The sequence below is a fragment of the Lithobates pipiens genome, unplaced genomic scaffold (assembly GCF_037356315.1).
Source record: "Lithobates pipiens isolate NorthernLeopardFrog02 unplaced genomic scaffold, aLitPip1_a1.2 Scaffold_18, whole genome shotgun sequence".
NCBI lineage: Eukaryota > Metazoa > Chordata > Amphibia > Anura > Ranidae > Lithobates > Lithobates pipiens.
Genome location: NW_027507758.1, coordinates 508,525,434 through 508,547,513, shown reverse-complemented (window position 1 = coordinate 508,547,513; position 22,080 = coordinate 508,525,434). Strand labels below are relative to the sequence as shown.

General features: G+C 40.4%; 1 protein-coding gene across 2 annotated transcripts in view; it reads right to left on the bottom strand.

Moving 5' to 3' along the window:
* Positions 1 to 22,080, bottom strand: part of SNTG2 (syntrophin gamma 2) — a 787,936-nt gene that overhangs the window by 205,258 nt on the left and 560,598 nt on the right. For both annotated transcript variants that reach the window (XM_077488701.1, XM_077488702.1), the window contains exon 11: positions 12,713 to 12,751. In XM_077488701.1, the coding sequence (XP_077344827.1) occupies positions 12,713 to 12,751 (39 nt within the window). The remainder of the gene's footprint in view (positions 1 to 12,712; positions 12,752 to 22,080) is intronic.

Sequence of the window (22,080 nt, the reverse complement as noted above, 5' to 3'; positions counted from 1 at the left end):
AAGTAAAAGTAAATCTCTTAAATGAGACACACGGAAAAAAAAATGACAGTGTTTTTTTTTTTTTCCCCTATTCTATACAAAATGAAAAAAAAAATGTTTTGACTTTAATCCTGTAGTCATTTAAGCATGAAACCACTTTTCACCATAGCCAGTCCCACCCTCCGCTTAATCGTAGAGTCCCCCTATGATTAATTCCTGGTGGATGGGGTGAAACATGTCAGGGGGCATGGCCTTAAGAGCGGCATTGACTGAGGCTTTCACATGTATACATCCATACCAGGAGTGGTTATGGTGAGCGGCAATTTAATGCTTAAATGTTTACTTCTCACTGGATGAGGTTTTTTTTTTGCATCCCTGAGTGAGTGCCAATGGAGCTCTATACCTCCACCAAGCACATATGGCCTTATTATAAGTTTGTCCTGTAGTCAATTTGATTTTCTAAAATATTTTTTATTTTATTTTGTAATACAGCAATCTGAGGTTTTCTGAAATCATTTGTGTGATAGGCTGCTTTTTCCAAAAGTGGAACTTTAGTCAGAAAATTAAGTCCTGATAGCTCACTTCAGGCTGCCCCTTTTGCAGGTATAGCTATGTAAAACATTAAAAATAAGTGTTGATAGTGTTTACATTCCAGTAATACACTGTCTCACCCTGCTCTGCACATGCTCAGCATTTTTTGGCATTGTGCCCAAAATCAGAGCCACTAGCTCTCGATGTAGCCTAAAGATTTACTGCTGTTTACGGGCTCTGGGCTTCAGCAAAATGGCAACCTCTGGAAAGAAGAAACAGGAAGTAATTTAAAGCACACATTCATTGGTAGCATAATTAGTAAGGTGAAATGTATGTTCCTTGCTAAAGAACATTATTTTTTATAAATTTGTTATTTTTATGAGGTTGGCATGGGTAAGGGTATGCTTTAGGTCAAGTTACGGTTATACCTTGCAACAAGGTTTGGTTTCAGTTGAAGTGGTGCTGACACCACAGCTCTCTCATTGCAAAACTGAGACTGCTTAGGTGATAATAATGAAGGTAGATAATTCTGCGTACTATATATGTTACTACTATATGATATATGCATGTTTGAAGGAGTATTAGATGCAGCATATCAATTAGTATTGTGATAAAACATGAATTGATATAAGCTAGACATAATAGCTTAAATGGCTAGCGCTATGAGTAGAGTTTTCAGTAGTTTGAGGTTTATGCCTTGGTAGCAGCAGCAAACCCATCTTAAGATGAACCCTCTATAAACATAAGCCACCAGAGGGGGGTTCATTTTTCACACTTTTTTTTAATTTTATAATTAATGAGAGATATAGTTTTAGGTTAACACATTGAAATAAAGCGGTAGCATGTAACCATTTGAATATAATAATGAAGGCAGACCCTCCCAGAAAGGACACTGTAAGGTAAAAGTCAATTTCATCAAAATAGAGAAAGGTTTTGATCTGCAAAAAAAGATTTCTAAAAGCCTTTTTATGTATGGTATACAGATCAAAAAAAAATTTTTCTCAAAAAAGCTGGGGTTACACATCAAAATGTGTTCATTTTTTGCCATGGATATATAAAGAGAAACAGATACAGATACAATTTCCTTAGGAAACTGGCAGCGTTTCCATTACTTTTTATTTTTCACTCAATTAAGAGGTTTAAAATGCATACAAATATATACTATAACATCTAATATGTGGTAGTTTACCTCCCCTTTTAAAACATTGTTGCTCTTTGTTGTAGTACACGGGTTCCCAGTAAGAAGAGTTGCATGGCACACACACATGTGCAGATGCGCGAATGACGGTGCGCGTGCGCGCAGGTAGTGTGACAGTTTTTGGTGTCAGATGTGCTATTTAAAGGAGACTGATGCCCAGGTTCATTGCTGTCCAGTCTACAGCATTCCCTGTGACCCCTGCTACCCGTTGATACATGTTCCAGATGACTTTTGGCTTGTTCCTGATTACTCCTGTCTTCTGCCTGCCTCTGATCCCGGCTTGTCCTGACTTCACTCCTGACACTCCCTTGGTCTCCTTGCTGCCCTCCTGTTACCAACTTGGCCTCTACCTTGACTACCTTGACTCTGCTCCAACTACCGCACTTGTACCTGAGCTGCCTGCTAGTGTATGACCCGGCTTGCCTGTACTTGTCTGTGTTCCTATCTACAGAACACCTCCTCGCTGACTATTAAATCCTGTTTCCAGTCTGATCCTGTCTCCAGCCTGCCTGCTGTTCCAGCCATCCTCCTCATTGAGAGCCTCTTCACAGTCTCATCAGAAGTTTGGATCAGCTCCTGCATCAGTGATCCTGCCAGGCACTTGTGCCACTCTGCACTCCCAAGCTTCCTGTCTGCTCTATCAGGGGTTTTCAAGTCAGAGGTGTAAGAGAGGCTTTGCCCTGCATACCAGGCTCCACAGACAGGTACGTGGCATTTCCCTAATTTTACCTAGTTATCCTGCCAGCGAGATTATGTATTCTGTCACAGGTCTCACTTTGTGGACTCCAAATAACAACACACTGATGTGTAGACACACAGCATGCCTGCACATTAAGTCTGTGTCTTAGCTGTGAGAGCTAGCCAATCCTTTTGCTAACCCTGGCAGCTTTGAGTGACAGGTCCATGCATTTGTGGCCTTGGCACTCGCTCTGATGACAAAAGCATACCATATTGTCACTTCAATTTTGACACCACACATTTCCTATTCACCTTTTTAAAAAGTGAACAAAATAAGATAGTGGAACAAAACAAAAAAATTTTCAGCCCAATCAATCTGGCCTTGTGAAGATCCTTACAGAAGAACTGAGCACAAAGGATAACCTCATTGATGCTCTGTTGCTCTGTCACTGTCCAGTTTGCAAAGCAGGACTTGTCTAAGGAAGCATAACTTCAATAGCCATTCCCCCATAGTAATTCATTAGATGGATGAGAACCAATACAATGATGTAAGGTTCGGAAACTAGCAAAGGGTAGATGAATGCAACTAAAGAATAAATAATAAGGATATGCACCGATCAACCATCACTTTATGACCACTGACAAGTTAAGTGAGTTGCATTGTTAACCACTTGCCGACCGTCGCACACCAATGTATGTCAGCAGAATGGCACGGACAGGCAAATGAGCGTACAGGTACGTCCCTTTAAATTTGCAGCCGTGCCATTGCGTGCACGCCGGTCTGAACCTCCGTGAGTCCGATTGTGGGTCCCACAGACTTTATCACTTTGGGGATACCCGCGATCGTCTCACGGGGGGGAAGAACGGAGAGATGTTAATGTAAACAAGCATCTCCCCATTCTGCCTAGTGACAGTGTCACTGATCTCAGCTCCCTGTAATTGGAGCAGAGATCAGTGACATGTCATACAAAGCCACACAGTTAGATACACTCCCAAGTGCTCACTCCTACACTGCCTCCTCGTGGATAACCCCTTCACTGCCAGTGTCATTTACACAGAAATCAGTGCATTTGTATAGCACTGATTGCTCTATAAATGACAGTGGTCCAACAAATGTGTCAAAAATGTCCAATGAGTCCGCCATAATGTCGCAGTCATGATAAAAATCGCTGATCACTGACATTAATAGTAAAAAAAATGCCATAAAACTATCCCCTATTTTGCTATAACTTTTGCGCAAACAAATCAATAAACACTTATTGTGATTTTTTTTACCAAAAAAATGTGTAGAAGAATGCATGTCGGCCTAAACTGAGGAAAAAAAAGGGTTTTTATATATTTTTAGGGGATATTTACTATAGCAAAAAAGTAAAAAAGAATGCGTTTTTTTTTCAAAATTGTCGCTCTTTTATTGTTTATAGCGCAAAAATAAAAACCACAGAGGTGATCAAATACCACCAAAAGAAAGCTCTATTTGTGGGGAAAAAAAGGACGTCAATTTTGTTTGGGAGCCACGTCTCAGGACTGCGCAATTGTCAGTTAAAAAGGCACAGTGCCGAATCGCAAAAAGTGCTCTGGTCTTTGGCCTGCAAAATGGTCCAAGACTTAAGTGGTTAATAGCATGTTGTCACTCAAGTTGATGTGTCGAAGGTGGAAAAAATGGGCATCAGCATTTGTTGTGTATGGGGCTGTGTAACTACAGACTGGTCATGGTGTCCATGCTGACCTGTGTGCACATCAACAAGTGCCTACAATGGGCACGGGAGTATCAGAACTGGAAGGAGGTGGCCTGGTCTGATGTATTACATTTTCTTTTACATCATGTGGATGGCTGGGTGCATGTGCATTGCTTACCTGGAGAAGAATGCAGCATGAAAAGAAGGCAAGCTGATGGAGGCAGTGAGATACTTTGGGCCATATTCTGTTGGGAAACCTTGGGTCCTGCCATTCATGTGGAATTTATTTTGACATATACACCTACCTAAACATTCTTGCTGGCCAAGTACACCTCTTCAGGAAAACAGCATTCCCTGATGGCAATGGCCTCTTTTAGCAGGATAATGCACCCTACCGCACTGCAAAAATGGTTCAAGAATGGTTTAAGGAACACAACAATGAGTTTGAGGTGTCGACTTGGCCTGCAAATTCTGCAGCTCTCAATCCAATTGAGCATCTGTGGGATGTGCTGAAAAAAGTCTAATCCATGGAGGTCTCACCTCACAACTTACCGGATTTAAAAGATCTGCTACTGATAACTTGGTCCCGGATACCACAGTATATTTTTAGAGACCTATTAGAGTCCATGCCTCCATGGGTCAGGATTGTTTTGGTGGAAAAGAGAGACCCACTCAAACTTAGGTGGGTCGTCATAAAGTTATGGCTGGTCGGTGTATAAGGTGTGTGTATATACAGTATATACAGTATATATCCGGTTCCCGACCAGCGCACAACGATGTACGTCGACAGAATGGCAAGGGCAGGCATATTGGCGTACATGTACGTCCAATCTTCAATGCCGCCCTGCCATCGGGAGCGCGGGTCCTCTGGGACCCACGGACTTGATCGCCGCGGGCATACCTGCGATCGTCTCACGGGACGGCTGAATGGAGGAAATGCCGTGTAAACAGCATTTCTCCATTCTGCCTAGCAACTAGTGACGCTGATCTCTGCTCCATGTGATTGGAGCAGAGATCAGTGTTCACTAAATGAAAGCCCAACCCCCCCACAGTTAGTAACACACCCCTAGGAACACTTAACCCCTACACTGCCACCCACTGGTTAACCCCTTCACTGCCAGTGTCATTTACACAGGAATCACTGCATTTATATAGCAGTGATTACTGTATAAATGACAATGGTCCCAAAAATGTGTCAAAAATGTCCGATGGGTCCTCCACAATGTCGCAGTCACAATAAAAATCGCTGATCACCGCCATTACTAGTAAAAAAAAAAAATAATAAAAAATTATTAATAAAAATGCTATAAAACTATCCCTATTTTGTAAACGCTATAACTTTTGTGCAAACCAATCAATAATCGCTTATTGCGTTTTTTTTTACCAAAAATATGTAGAAGAATACGTATCGGCCTAAACTGAGGGAAAAAAATGTTTTTTTATATATTTTTGGGGGATATTTATTATAACAAAAAGTAAAAAATAATGCGTTTTTTTCAAAATTATCGCTCTCTATTTTTGTTTATAGCGCAAAAAATAAAAAGCGCAGGGGTGATCAAATGCAACCAAAAGAAAGCTCTATTTGTGGGAAAAAAAGGAAGTCAATTTTGTTTGGGAGCCATGTCGCACGACCACGCAATTGTCAGTTAAAGTGACGCAGTGCCGAATCGCAAAAAGTGGTCTGGTCTTTGACCAGCAAAATGGTCCGGTCTGTAAGTGGATATGGTCATTCACAAGAGCATAGTAAATGGCCCACCTTTCTCAAGGCAACATTGGTGTATTAAAGTAGCCATTCAATTACTATACTGTTGTGGAAGACCTCTGAGTGACTACTATACCTTCTGATATTGCTATATTTGTGTGGAGCTCCAAGGTATTTCTATTTTGATTGATTGCTGATATTGCCAATCTACATTCTACTATATATAACTGAAATATTATCTAAAACTAAATCATTTTAGTATTTCGGACAATGTAGAAGAGTTTCATTTATATCGTTTTTTTATTTTTGTCACTGCTGGGGACATTCACCCACTCCTTTAAGCTTGGACTTTAATGTGTTCTTTTATTTAAATTCTATTTAAAATTCTATTTAAAATTGCAGGCTCATCTTATGCCCCATACACATGGTCGGACATTCCGACCAAAATATCCGTCAGATTTTTTCAGACGGATTTTGGCCCAAACTTGTCTTGCATACACACGGTCGCACAAAGTTGTCAGAAAATCACCCTGAACGAGGTGACGTCAAAACATGTACGTCAGAACTATAAACGGGCCAGTAGCCAATAGCTTTCGTCTCCTAGTTTATTCTGAGCATGCGTGGCACTTTGTCGGTCAGAATTGTCTACACACGATCCTGCTCTCAAACTTTGTGCGTTGGAAAATCAGATGGAAAAAGTCAGATGGAGCCCACACACGGTTGGATTTTCCGACAACATGATCCGATCGCACATTTTCCGTCGGAAAAACCGACCATGTGTATGGGAAACCGACCATGTGTATGGGAAACCGATCATGTGTATGGGGCATAAGACTACCCTATCCACAGGGGAAAGCTATGCAGTGAATTTTTACTGCCTTGTAAAAAGCATTGTAACCCTGCTAATGAAAGCCAAATATGTAATGGATCATAAGGTAGAGAAAATGCTATGTAAATATAATTTCTTATTTTTGCCTGTAGTTCTATTAAAAGCTTATGAGAGATTTTACTGATTGGATTTAGATCTATATATTACCTAATTGATGTTACTATTGTTGCAATGTGGACTGGGTGTAATTCATAGAGTTGTTAAGGGGCTACCAGTACAGAACTACTAATAGCATTCCTTTACTAGGGCCTTGAGACTGAAACAGGCCCAGTGGGCTTTCAACTATAATTGTTAAACATGAAGGTCCATTTTGTAATTTTCTTTATTAGGGCTTATTCTCTGTACACATGGTCGGATAGTCTGATGGAAAATGTATGATTGGACTGTGTTGTCGGAAATTCCGATCGTGTGTGGGCTCCATCGGACTTTTTTTACTGTATGAATTTCCGCCACAAAAAGTTTGAGATCTGGATATAAAATTTTCCGACAACAAAATCCGATCGTTTAAATTCCAATTGTGTGTAGACCATTCCGACGCACAAAGTGGCACTCATGCTCAGAATAAATTACGAAATGAAAGCTATTGTCTACTGGTCTCTTTATAGTCCCGTCATACGTGATGTACGTCACCTCGTTCTGAACGATCAGATTTTCCAACAACTTTGTGCGACTGTGTGTATGCAAGACATGTTTGGGGAAAAATCAGTCGGAAAAAATCAGACAGATTTTATCGTCGGAATACCGTTGGAATGGAATGAACGACTGTGTGTACATGGCATTAGTCGACTACCTCCCAAATTAACAAATTTGTGAAAACAAATGTTATATCCTGTTTCTAGATTTTTAGTTTGTTAAGTAGATTTAAATAGAACCACCAAATTTCCCAAATGCTTTGTAACTTCAAATGTTACTTTCAGTTTTATTTTGCAATGTTTTGCATGTTTTGAAACTATGAGCAGTTGTGTTGGCACACACTGCACAGGCATGGCCCACATGTGTCACTTTTAGAAATCCAGTCCTGAGCAATGATGTGTAGTTAAAGTGGTTGTAAACTCTATTACACCACCTTCACCTACAGGTAAGCCTATAACAAGGCTTTCCTGTAGGTACCATGAATATCTCCTAAACTTGCACTTGTATATGCACTGCTGCTGACATCATCGGCGCATGCGCACTGAAGAAATGGTCCTCTGGGGCCGTTTCTTCAGGACTCATGCTGTGACCAGCGCCTCCCGTGTGCATGTGCGGGAGTGACGTCATTGCAGCTCTGGCCAAAGCCGCAAACCTGGAAGTAACTCCAGTGGAAGATGTCTGCTGTGTACTTGGAATGCCGAGGTAACGGCATCGTTCTGAGGTAAGTATTTCATAATGAGTTAGTATGCATTCTAGCTCATTATGTCTTTGTCTTGCAGGGTTTTTTTTTTTTTCTGGATGTATACAACCTCTTTAATGCTGGCGTGAGTGCATGTAGACAGGAAGCAACTAAGAAAGGCTTGAGAAGGTCAGTAGCATTAAAATATAAATAAAATAAAAAAGTATTAAAAAAGGGTGAAAACTGAATTTTAGGTGAAAATGGCAGTTATGTATGATACATAGTAATTATACATAGTAATTATCTTTTTTTAATCAAATTTAAAAAAAAAAAACTTTTTCTTTTTTTATCTTTATTTCTACAACCTAATTGGGCCATTGTGGTGTTCCCTTTTTTACCTCACTAAACACTAGATTTAAAATCTTTAACATTTCATTTTATTATAAATCCATCACAAAAGATATCCTGTATAAAAATGTACAATAGCTACAGAGAACATTAAGTATTTGCAGAGATATTATGGCTTCCTTTTCCATATATTAATGAATACACTTTCCACCAAGAGCTATCCACAGAATTGTAACAATTACATTCATTGACTCATTTAATCATTTTATCTCAAGGTCCATCATGTTTTTCATGTAGAAAAAAGAAATTGTTCTAAAGACATTTACTTAACGTAATTTGCAAATTACGGATCTGTGTCTTCAAGAGTGTCAATGAGTGAAACGTTAACCTTAGCTCATACGTTGATCAGCCATAATATAAAGATGACTGACAGGTACCACAGCATATCTTTAGAGGTCTAGCGATGTCCATGCATCAAAGGTTCAGGGCTGTTTTGGCAGCAGAAGTGGCTGTTTTGGTGGCAAATGGGGACCAAATCAATTTTAGGTTGATCATCATAAGGTATGGATGAGCCCTTACATGTATAGTAGTAATCATCAATATAGAGCTGATACTCTCTGCTCTTTAGGAAAATATATATTCACCCAATGGTCCTCCTGGACAAGACACCAGCTCTTAGATGCAGTCCTTTTATGTGAAACATGGATAGTGAATTTATTGGCTAAGGGTAGCATTTTACTCATTGACATTCCCAAAGATCTGTAACTTGTGAAACACATCAAGGAAAGCTTTGGAACATTATACAGGATGGTTCTTTAGATAAAAATAAAATGATACAAATATAAAATTTTGGTGGAAAGCTCTAGATGAAAAGTAGATTCTTATTTTTGTTCTTTCAGTACATTCACCTATTAAATATTCTTTTTGGCAGTTGTACATTTTTTCTATGTGGATGTCTCTTTCATTGGATTCATTTTAACAATAAATGTAAATGATTTTAGAACAAATGTTTTGTGAGATAAAAGAAGGAGGGTACTAGTAAAGTGTCAAATACGAGTTTGTAGAGATGTTAAGAGAATTAGTATATAGGGATGCAGATACCTGGGGTTACCCCATACTCCATGTATAATTCTCCCCTCATATTTAATCCTTTATGATACACAGTACTTAAGCAAGCTCAAAGGCATCCAGTTGGGGTTTAGATCTGCTTAATTAATGCAGCATTAGAAAAAGCTTTAGTCTTCCAGTCAAGAAAAAAAAAATTATTTGGCTCAAGACTATCATAAATATCTTCAGGTTCTTACCTAAGTGACCACCTTTTTTTTTTGTTAATTTACTATTTAAAGTTATGTTTATAGATTTTTAGTCTTTTTTATGTTAGAAAATAAATTGCATCTTTTGAATCACATTTCCAAATGATGTTCTCATGAGTATTTATTGTAAATATACAGTCTCCTGATGATATCACATGGCACCATAAAATTGGAGTTTATTGTTCAGTGTAAAAGTGAAATGATTTTATTTGAATATCAATCACGGGGAACTGGAAAAAGAAGGAGAGAAAGATCAAGTAACTGACTATTTATGCTTTTCAAATAAAAAATGAAAAAGCCCTGAAAACCTGAAGCATTCATGGAAAATCAGGCTAATAGGAAGAATGAATAATGGTTTCCTAAATGCTGCACAGGATCATGGGTGATATTCCACAAAGTACTTTGTTGTTCTGTGCAATACGTGACACCTTCATGGCATAAGTCAAATCTAATTAACTTGCATCAAGGTCTTGAAGCCTTGCAAAAGATATACAATTAGTATTGACGAAAATCCATTTTATAGAAATACTCTGCCATTTAGAGGAGTTAACAGAGATAATTATCTATCAACATTTCCAAATACAAAGTCAGCACGTTTCCATGCCAAAGAAAAGCCATGAATATTTGTGAATCTGTGCAGTTTAGACTTAAAGTAATATAAAAATGTACAGGTATTAAATATCCAACATATCCATTTTTTATTTTTATTTTGACAATTGAGTTTTTATTAGTTTTAAACAGATACAAGGTCATATTGATTAATAAAAACGTATCTTATACATTGCCAAATAGTATCCATACCATACATTTCAACTTTCTCTTACATAAATGTATTTTGAGTTGACAGCAATCTGGTTTAGATATATGCATCTTGACCTTATAGTAGACAAATTTCAACTAAGTAAAAGGATAAACAAATGGGTGAACAAATAACAAAACATTAACCACAAACGGTAGCCATTTTACTACAGCCGAAGTAACCATGAGCTGCTATTGGATATCTTGTATCTGCCATTATTTGCTGTGCATTATTTGCCAGCAGATTATAACATCTTAGGAGAGATTAGTACATTTATAGGTATTGGTCCTTATTTTCCAAGTCTTATTGAAGCGATACCTACAGTATTTCCATGAATGTTAGCAAAGGAATTTTCATATGCATACTGTATATTTACCTCTGCAATTGTTGGGGCTATATCCTTTTTCCATTGACACATTATGGATAATCTTGCTGCAATTAAGATATGTATAATTACTGTTCTAAAGTTAGTGTGAAACTTTTCTATGGAGAGTCCTAGTAGTGCTAAAGCTGGTGAGGGCTGGGTTATGATCCCTGCAAGTTGTGAGATCAGATGAAAAATGTAATTCCAAAAGCTGGTTATTGACTTGCAATACCAGTTTATATGCAGCAGGTTCCCATGTTGCCCACAATTATGCCAACAGTCTGTAGGTTGTCCTGTATATATCTTGGCCAGTCGGACTGGTGTCATGTAATAAATATATGAACATATAATGAAGTAAATAAGGACCTAAAAGTGTGATCAAACTACAGTGTATGAAAAGCAAAAAAACATTACTTTTTTTGTTTTAGCTAGTGTAGGGAATACTTAATGCAGAATTCCAGCCAAACAGACCCCAAAAATAGGATAAAAAAGGATAGCCTAATACAAGATAAAATAACAAAACAAGCTTTTGCCGTAATATTTACTTTCAACCTAGAGATTTGCTCTGCAGTACTTTTTTTCTGCCACTAGATGTCCAGCAACATTCAACCCACCTCCTTTAAGCCATGGTCATCCTTGAACCTCCCCCACCCTGTGACTGGGCAGTGCAAGGAGAAGCAGCACAGTTATCAGCACATCTCTCTGTCACTCTGCTCTCCTCCTATCAGCATGCTTCTGGTTAGCAAGGCTCCTTGTGCTGCTCCTTCCTCTCGCAGGCAGATACCAGATCACATCCATGTGCTTACACTGATTGCATTTAAAAATAATACTTTAATGATGTATTCATGATTACAGAGCTGCATTGATTTGTGTCTTTTCTATCTGCCTAGAGTTCAGCATCTAAGATTTCCGTCAGGTTTTTCCAGTTTAGTTCCTGTCCCAGGGACACAAGTCTCATTCACTCATTAGACCGATGTCACCAGAAAAGGTGTCCCATTGGAAGAATTTCCCTCACCTTCTGTTTCTGTGGCAGCTCAAAAATGTTGGATTACCCATTACTTTCTTCACTGGAGACAGTGATCCCTAGGATAATATAATGGGGAATATAAGGGTAAGAGGAGAACACAGGGGGTCTAAGCATTCCCTGTCCTGTCTAAGTTTTGGTTTTTATGTACACTTCATTAGCTCCATTAAGGCTTCATGTACATGAGGCGTTTTTACAACCTCTCCTGAACGATTTAACTTGACAAATAATTACCGCGTTTACATGCCGCTTTTTGCCGCACTTTGCCGTGTTTGCATTTACAAGCGTTTAAAAAAAATGAAAAAAAGCCTGTAAACAAAACATGGATAAATGTGATTAGACACGTTTAGCCAAGTTTAGGCACATTTGGTGATTGAAATGCCCGTAAATTCAGCTTCTGAACGCATTTATTTGGTTTCCAAAAAATGCCTCTAAACTCAACTGCCTAGAAATTTCTGTAAATGATAACATAGAGGAGAGTTCAGGGGCAGTTGAGAAAAATGCCCAACTGCTCCTAAACTTCCATTTACCAGCAGCAGTGTACATGAGGCCTGAGACCCATACACATGGGTAAAATTGTCGGGAGCCAATGGCAGAGTGCTCTGATTGGAGGATTCTGGCAAGGGGCCATCGGCCTGTCAGAACACAACAGCTCAGCGGGGGAGATTCCGACCAGAGTCTTCATATAGTAGTGGCATAGACAAAGCTTTTCATTGTTATATATAATGAAGAATGTAGGACCAAACTTTTATTCTAGCTTTTTAATAGGAAAAGAATGATATGGAGAACACCCATAAATGATATTAGAGTCACTTTTTGTTTCAAATAATAATTAAATCTTTACAGTATCTACAGTATGTTTGTAAAAGAAGAAAAATAAAACAACAATAATGCTGTACCTGATCAGATGGCGAATAACACTTGTTCATCATTTTCATCTATAAAAAAAAAGTAACATACTGTGACAAATCATATTCAGTCATTTTGCAGCTAAATTTCTACAGATAGACTACACTCATATATAGAAAGACTAGATAGAATTCAGGCCAAAGAATATTTTTTTTAAAAGTCCTAGAAAAAATTGTATTTAAATACTTATTCCATGGAGAGCGCTTGCAGGGAAAAGCAAAATCTTTCAACGAATGCCTAATGCAATTTAAGAATCACTAATGTAAGGTTAAAATCACAAAGTCCAGCTTACTATAATTCAAGTTGTATTTTGATTTCCTATCACATATAAAAGTACAGGTTTCAGAAAGCTTCTAAACAGGACTGCAGTCTCTTGATCTTCATTGTGTGCTGTGCAACTTCCTTTTTACTGTCATCTTCCTGAATTTAATGTCTCTTGTATACTGCAGCTGGGTAAAACAAGAGCAGTAGATGGTCATCCATTAGAGGCACAGGCACCGCCACCAATCCATGCACCTAGCCCCCTAATGTACATACAGGGCATAGATGCATGGACTCCAATGTGGAGGGTGTTTTTTTGAAGCAGAGGCTCTAATTGTCTTAAAAAAGAGTGTTCTTGGGGTGCAAAGCACTGAGCTCCGAGCCCACCCAGTTGTGGGACAATAGCAAAGGAATATTCGCTATTTTCACACTGATTTGCCACCCCGCTAATCGGGAAGCAGGTCATGAGACCCATTTCCTGATTGGCCAAAATGCCAGGTGATCCTATTGGACATCTAGGAGGAGGAGGAGGAGGAGGAGGAAGGAAGAGGAGAACATGGCTGGAGAAGAAGACAGACTGACCCAACAGCCACCACTGTGACCCTGAATGGCTCACCCACAGCGGCTCAGCCATCTGGCACTCCCTGGCACAGACAGGAAAGGGAGGGGAGATCAGAGTGCCATCCCAGACAGGTAAGAAGGTCGTTCGTATCTTGGGGCCATTCCCCACATTAATTTCCCCCCAGGGGAATGGCCTTGTCTCCCGCCAGAGGGTGGAGTTGGTTTGCCCAGCTGCTACTGAACAAGAGCATACATTTTTTTATTTCTAATTACCGTATATACTCGAGTATAAGCCGAGATTTTCAGCCTCTTTTTTGAGGCTGAAAGTGCCCCCCTCGGCTTATACTCGAGTCATCGCTGTCTGCCCGCTCGATCAGCGTGTCGAGCAGACAGACAGCGGCCATTCTATTCAAAAGCCGCGCCTCCGGCTCCGCCTTCGCCTGTGATAGGCGGAACACTGAATTTCCCAGCAGCCTGTGTTCCGCCTATCACGGACGTCGTATCATCCTCGTACTACGGACGAGGATGATACGACGTCTGTGATAGGCGGAACACAGGCTGCTGGGAAATTCAGTGTTCCGCCTATCACAGGCGAAGGCGGCGGCGCAGCTTTTGAACTTTACAATGGCCGCCGACGAAGAGGGCACGGGACGGCACGGCACGGGACGGGACGGGGGCAAGGCAAGGCACGACACGGGACGGATGCAAGGAGGCAAGGCACGGCACGGGACGGAGGCAAGGAGGCAAGGCACGGGACGGAGGCTCGGGACAAAGGTAGGCTGGACACACACACACACACACACACACACACACACACACACACACACACACACACACACACACACACACATGGATGGAGACACACACAGGGATGGATGGATGGATGGATGGAGACACACACACACAGGGATGGATGGATGGATGGATGGATGGAGACACACACACACAGGGATGGATGGATGGATGGATGGAGACACACACACACAGGGATGGATGGATGGATGGACACACACACACACAGGGATGGATGGACGGACACACAGGGATGGACGGACACACAGGGATGGACGGACACACAGGGATGGACGGACACACACACAGGGATGGACAGGCATGTCTCACCCTCGGCTTATACACGAGTCAATAAGTTTGCCAGTTTTTTTGGGGGTAAATTGGGGGCCTCGGCTTATATTCGGGTCGGCCTATACTCGAGTATATACGGTATCAGGGAAAAGCAACATAGGCTGGTGGATGGAGTTGAGAATCTCCATCCTGTACTCAGACTAGGATAACAAGGTATTATTGCACAGTGGGGTGGCCTGGTATTTTTAAGTTATCAGGGAGAAAATCAAACTTCCTGGAAATGAAGTCTCCTGTGCACGTTTACAGAAAGAATTTCCAAATTTGAGTGAAGTGCAATTAAAGAAGTTAATGTATCAGAAATGTTTCCAGTGTGGAAATTTTAATTGCACCACATAATTAAGGGCTTGTCCACACTTGAATAAATTTCTAATGCTTCAGAAATTCTCATATAGCATTAGTATGGGCTGTAGACTAACGTTAATGAGCTTTATGGCTCGTACACACTATAAGAAAATCGGGCAAAAAATTTCATCCAAAGAATTTTCATACAATTTTTATATAGTGTGTACACAACTTTCAGCAGCCGATTCCGAATTTTCATACGAAAATTCCCGAAGGGACAAACTCCAAATTTTTTCTCGTACGAGAACATATTGAACAATTTTCACTTAATGTGTACCGAAAAATCAGAACAGAAAGACTGTGCATGATCAGAAACAATAAACAACAATAAACAACAAAAAAAGCCTTTGTCATACGAGAATATTTGTAAAAGATTTTCTGTATGAATTTTCTTTCACAGTTTTTTCATTTCTGTTGCAATGAAAAAAATTCTGCTTGTAGCATTTTTGGTGCATATTTCGTCAGTTAAAAAAAAAAAGTGCATAAAAAACACACCTCTCCATTGAAATACATTGAAAATGCATCAAAAACACATAAAAAAATGCACCTGTATTGTGTTTTTGATACAGTTTTTTTAGCGTCACATGTCCTGTGAAAAATGCACAGCAAACACGGTTAAATTGCAGGAAGTTCGCAGCCAAACCGCATATGCATTTTAACAGTGTTTTGTAAATAGAGATTGAATTTCCTGCATAGAATCCCATTGTTATATATTTTGCCTGTGGCTGTAGACACAATAAATTATTGCCAAGTATGTGTGTGTGTGTGTGTGTGTGTGTGTGTGTCATACTTTACTATGAATCTTAATGGGTTCTCAAATTAATCCATTAATTAATGAATTGTCAACAAAAATTGAACATGGAAGTATGTAAGGAGACGTTGAAACAATGAACACGTATACTAAATAAATTACCAAATTAATTAATGCATGATTTCAAGCTGCAGTTGAGAACTTACACCAATCCGCCATAACAGTATGTCCACTGACGGGTAAAGAGAATAACACTGATTATCTTGTAATAATGGCACCCGGAAGTGGGTTTGATTTAGCAGCATTCTGTGCATTCCAGCAGCATTGCAGGAATCCCAGCAGCTTCTCTGAGCTACTCTGCATGAGGACAATTACTAAAGATGCCAGTATTGTGCCCACCAGTTTCCTCCTGGCCCCCCTATACTGCTCCCTCCTGACCCCCTACACTATTCCCTCCTGGCCCCCTATACATTTTCCTCCTGCCCCCCCACTACTATTCTCCCCCCCCCCCGGAACTATACTGTTCCCTCCTGGCCCCCCTATACAGTTCCCCCCTGGCCAAAATGATATCATGGACAGTTAAATGGCAAATAAAACATAAATGTTGAAAAATGTAAGGTCATGCAACTAAGCCATGTTCTTATCATGGTCCCTTACACATTCAATCAAACAAGGAGAGCCCAGTTTTGGGCAGCACATTGCAAAATGTACATTAATGTTTTGGAAAGGTTTCAAAAGCAGGCAACTACATTTTTTAAAAGGGTATGTTCACTTAGAAAAAAAAATTCTTAGAGGCAACCCAATTAACATTTTTAAAACGAGGGGATATTAGTAGAAGTCTATGGCAAAGCTTGAAGCACCTGCAGCTTTTGAGAGGCTTTAATTAAGTTTTAGCTTTGCTTTTGTTTTGGAGAAATTGCAGGTATGAGATATCAACACACACTCACAGGGCATCTGCCAAGCTTCATTAAAGCTTCAAAAAGCACCACCGAAGCATCACTGAAGCACCACAGAAGCATCACCAAAGCATCATCGGAGCATCACCGAAGCATCTTGGAGGCATCACCAAAGCATCACGAAAACATTGCAGAAGCATCAAAAAGACATTAAAAAAGCATGTTTAAGTGGTAGGCACTTTAATGTGTGTTAAAGTCAAATCCAGCGTAAATGAGCCCTAAGAGATTTTTGATAGAGATGGACAAATCTACTGGAAAGATTGGGATGAAGTTGGCCCAGATTGAGGGCCGGTTCACAATGAAATGTGTGTGTCCAGTGTGCAATCCCATGCGATTCTGTGCTTTCCAGTGCAGTGCAGTTTTGTATTCATTTAAATGGACTGCAAAATGCATTGGTATGCAAAAAAAAGTAGTGCAAGCACCCTTTCACAAGGGCAGTGTGTTCATATGTGGTGTGGGAAACACGCACGGAATGTGCATGCAGCCTGGCTGGTCAAGAAAGGGGGTGGGGACGAGCGAGTGCCCCCTCCTAAATCATACCAGACTGCATGCCCTCAACATGGGGGCTGGATGTTTTGGGGCAGGGGGGCCATGCACCCCCCACACCAAAGCACCTTGTCCCCATGTTGATGAGGACAAGGGCCTCTTTATGACAGCCCTGACCGTTGATTGCTGGGGTCTGCGGGCGGGGAGCTTATCGGAATCTGGAAGCCCCCTTTAACAAGGGGGCCCCCAGATTCTGGCCCTCCGCCCTATGTGAATGAGTATCGGGTACATTGTACCCCTACCTATTCACCTAAAAAAAGTGTCAGAAATAAAGCACATTACACATGTTTCTAAAGTAATTTATTAAGGCAGCTCTGGCATCTCTTCCTATCTCTTCTCCCCTCTCTGTCTCTTTTCCCTCTCGGGGCATGATGGGACGGTGACATCATACGGGGTGGGGCCTCTGGATCACATCACCTGGTGACCCCGCCCTATGTCAAGTATTGACACACAGCATTAGAGGGGGAGAGAGAGCATGGTGTCAACATTGGAAGAAGAACAGAGGGAGAAGGCAGCAGAGAAGACCTGGCAAAAGAGCAAGAAGATAGCGGAGAAGACCCAACAGAGGCAGAAGACACCAGACAAAGGGAGAATAACCAGAGAGGGCTAGAAGACATCAGCGGAGAAGACCCGGAGAGGGGAGAAGAACCGGCAGAGGCAGAAGACGTCATTGGAGGAGGCAGAAGAGCCGGAGAGAGGAGATGAGATCGGAAGAGATGCTGGAGCTGCCTTAATAAATTACTTCAAAAACCTGTGTACTGTGTTTTATTTTAGACACTTTTTTTAGGTGAATGGGTAGATGTACAATGTACCCGATACTCATTCACATAGGGTGGGGGGGCGCAGAGCCCCCTGCCCCAAAGAACCCACCCCCCATGTTGAAGGCATGCAGCCTGGTAAGGTTCAGGAGAGGAGGGGGCGCTTACTTTCCTGACCCGGTGCTCATATAAGGGTCTGGTATGTATTTTTTTTGGCATGGGGGTTCCCCTTAAAATCCATACCAGACCGAAGGGCCTGTATGCTCTTGGAGGGGGAACCCATAGCATTTTTTTTTTTGGAGTGGAGTTTCCCTTCAAGATCATCAGAGCACAAGTCACACGTCAAAGTCGGATCAGTTAAGACGGGCGATCCGACTTTGATCCAAAAGTGATGTTCAATGGACTGAAGTAGGATCAAAGATACTTTGAAGTCGGCATGACTTGTAGTCATACTAATATGAATGGTTGTCATTGGAAATTATGGGGAATGACTCGTCATCTGAATTTGCAGTCCAAAGTCGTAGGACAAGTCGTACAAGTGTGAAAGGGGTCTAACGGAAATAATAAAAAAAAATTGTATAGTGTGTATCCAGGTTTACACGGCTGTCCCTGGAGCAGTTGTCTCCATACAAAGATTTTCTTAGCATTCCTTTCCTGATGACAACTGTCAAATTTTGGATTTCCCATCATTTTATGTCTTAGAGAAGGTTAATCTCCCTAGACAAGGGGCCGAGCACATGAATAGGGGGCAGCAGCGGTTACCATAGATAGATTCATGCAATGCATGAATCTATCTATGTGAGAAAGCGAGTAACAGAAGGGCGGCGGTGCTCCTGCGCCCCTTTATGGACGCACCGCCACTGCCGACAGACATCGAGTCCACAGTACCCACCACAACGCTTCCGCTGTGTGTGATCACAGCGGGAGTGAGCCACTGGCAGTGCCACAGACCTGAAAATGGCAGATCACGTACTAGGTACATGATCTGGCACAGAGCAGCCACCCTGCTGTATTATATATACAGCGGCATTTAGGAAGTGGTTAATATTTATTCATTAGGAAGAAAATGGCAGAACATTTAGAAATTCTTGCACTGACTTACAGTGATATTAAGACCTCAGTTTTATGCACTTTCAGCAACTGATTTAATCACTTACTGACTACACAGCTCTTAGCCCTTGTACACACGGTAGGAAATTCCGACATAAAAAGTCAGATCAGATTGTGTTGTGCAGCCATCATGTCTAAGAATTCTAAAAACTGGTAAGCTGCAATATAATAAATGTTTGCTCTTGGGTATAATACTGCTTTAAGGGCCAGTTCACACCAAAGAAACGCAGTCCGGATGTGTTCCAGATGCTTTGTGCATTTTTGATGCAATCCAGTCCATTTTTTCCCCTCTCTTTTTTTCTTAACCTTAAATAAGGACGTGTGATTTTGCATTCCAGTGCGCTTTGGATGCCGTTTACAGTGTTCCAGTACAGTCCAATGCAGGAAAAATGCAGCATGTTCTACTTTTTTTTCTAGAACTGGAATGCACTGGAACTGCAAGCACTGGTGTGAGCACTGGTACTGGTGTGAGCTATTTAAACAATAAAACCTACTTTCCATGCGTTTTTGATATAGAATATGAACATGTGGTGTGAACTGGCTCTTAATCTACTTTCGTTTTGGAAAAAACTATTTCACTTGTTAAAAAAAAAGAATAGAAAGAATGATGGTCAGGGGGTGTCTACTGACATTCATATATATAATAATCATTGACAGGTATTATAAAAGTTGGTATGTTTCTATGGATAACACAAGAGTAACTTTTCTGTTGTTTTATATATTTTTTAAAAGAATCCACAGTGTGCCTTACTAGTGGAGATAGAAAGCCATGTTAGACAGACAAACAATTCAAGACATTTGACTTTCTTTACTAACCAGAAAGAAACACCCCGCGTAAGAGTATAAAGTCCTTGAAATAGCCAAGTTACACACACTGACTTTAGACAGAAACATATCAGTTGCAAAAATCTATACGGGAATGTATTTTACTCAAAGACTATAAATCCATGTACAAAGCAAAGCATTTTATCACAGCTTTGACATCTTTACATTGATATTTTTTCCACTTCTGACTACTTTGATGCAGGCTCTGAAACCAGATCTTTTTCTTCACCCAGAGACACTTTGCTTTAAGTGTCCTGACCTTTACATAAAATCTAGCAGAGAGTGAGCTATACATTATTAATTTTTGTTAGAGGTGTTGATACAAGAGAAGAGCTAAGAGAAGTAAGAACATAAATTTATACTCCAAGATTTTTGGTTAAGTTTTTGGAAAAATTGGGCTTTTTGAAAATATTTTGTTATGGAGTCATGTTCCAGATTGAGTCACACTGTAAAGGCTCTGCAAAAATGTACTACTCTCTCCCCTGTCCATTGATGTCCAAGAGCAATGTGCTACTTTTTGTGACCCAACCCTGCCACCATTGCCAAGAATGCTGCTATATTCCTTCACGGCTTAGCCCTTTTTGGGTAACACAGGCATAAATTGGACAACTTTTGGATGTATATTTATCATTCCTGCACCGTTTGCCTAGTGTACCTCATCAATGGAGGCACATAGCGAAATGAAAATAAAAACTGCCTAGGAAAACATGACAGTAACAGCTTTGTTCTGTCACTCTGACATCAGCAGGTTCTGGGCCTCAAAGATCTGATTTATGCTGCTTGAATTAAATGTTTGAGAGAGAGAGAAAGAGAGTGAGAGAGAGAGAGAGTTCTCAATGCTTAAATCCATAGGGTTGATTTATTACAATCAAAGAACGCAAAATCTGGTGCAGTTTTGCATGGTAGCCAAATTAGCTTGTTTAAAGTGGTTGTAAACCCTTACAACACACTTTGACCTACAGGTAAGCCTAGATTAAGGCTTACCTGTAGGTCCAAGAAATATCTCCTAAACCTATGCGGCATCGTCAACAACGAAGATGGCGCGTGTGTCGGCTCCCGTGCGCATGCGCGGGAGTGACGTCATCGCGGCTTCGCCGAATGGCAGCGGCGGAGCTGCGAGACCCCACCGAGAAAATGGATCCGCCGGACTACAGGGGACAGCAGTGACTTCGCTGGCTCCTGTGTCAGGTAAGTGACACATAATGGGCTACTATGCAATGCATAGTAGTCCATTATGCTTTGCCTTTGCAGGGAATGAAAGAGGAAGTAAACTCATCAGGGTTTACTTCCTCTTTAATTAAGTTTTGACAAAAAATCTTCACCGGATTTTTAGCTCTCCAGTTTTAGTAAATCAAGTCATACTTTATAATTTAACCACTTCAATAACAGGAATTTTCACCCCCTTCCTGCACAGGCCAATTTTCAGCTTTCAGCGCTGTAACATTTTGAATGACAATTGTGCAGTCATGCAACACTGTGCCCAAATGGAATTTTTGTCTTTTTTTCCCCACAAAGAGAGCTTTCTTTTGGTGGTATTATATCACCTCTGCAGTTTAAATTTTTTGCACTATAAACAAAAAAAGAGCTACAATTTTGAAAAAAATCACAATATTTTTTTACTTTTTGCTATAATAAATATCCCCATTTAAAAAAAAAAAATTTTTTTTTTTCCTCAGTTTAGGCTGATAGGTGTTTTTCTACATAATTTTGGTAAAAAAAATTGCAATAAGCGTATATTGATTGGTTTGCACAAATGTTATAGCGCCTGCAAAATAGGTTCTTGATTTATGAAATGTTTATTATTATTATTTTTTTACTAGCAATGGTGGTGATCTGTTATTTTTATAGTGACTGTGACATTGCGGCAGACAGATCGGACACTTTTGACACTATTTTGGGACCATTGACATATATACAGCGATCAGTGCTATAACAATGCACTGATTACTGTATAAATGTCACTGGCAGGGAAGGAATTAACACTAGGGGGTGATCAAGGGGTTAACTGTGTTACCTAGGGAGTGATTCTAACTATAGGCGGGATGGGACTGACTAGGGGAGGAGACCGATCTGTGTTTCTGTATACTAGGAACACACAATCTGTC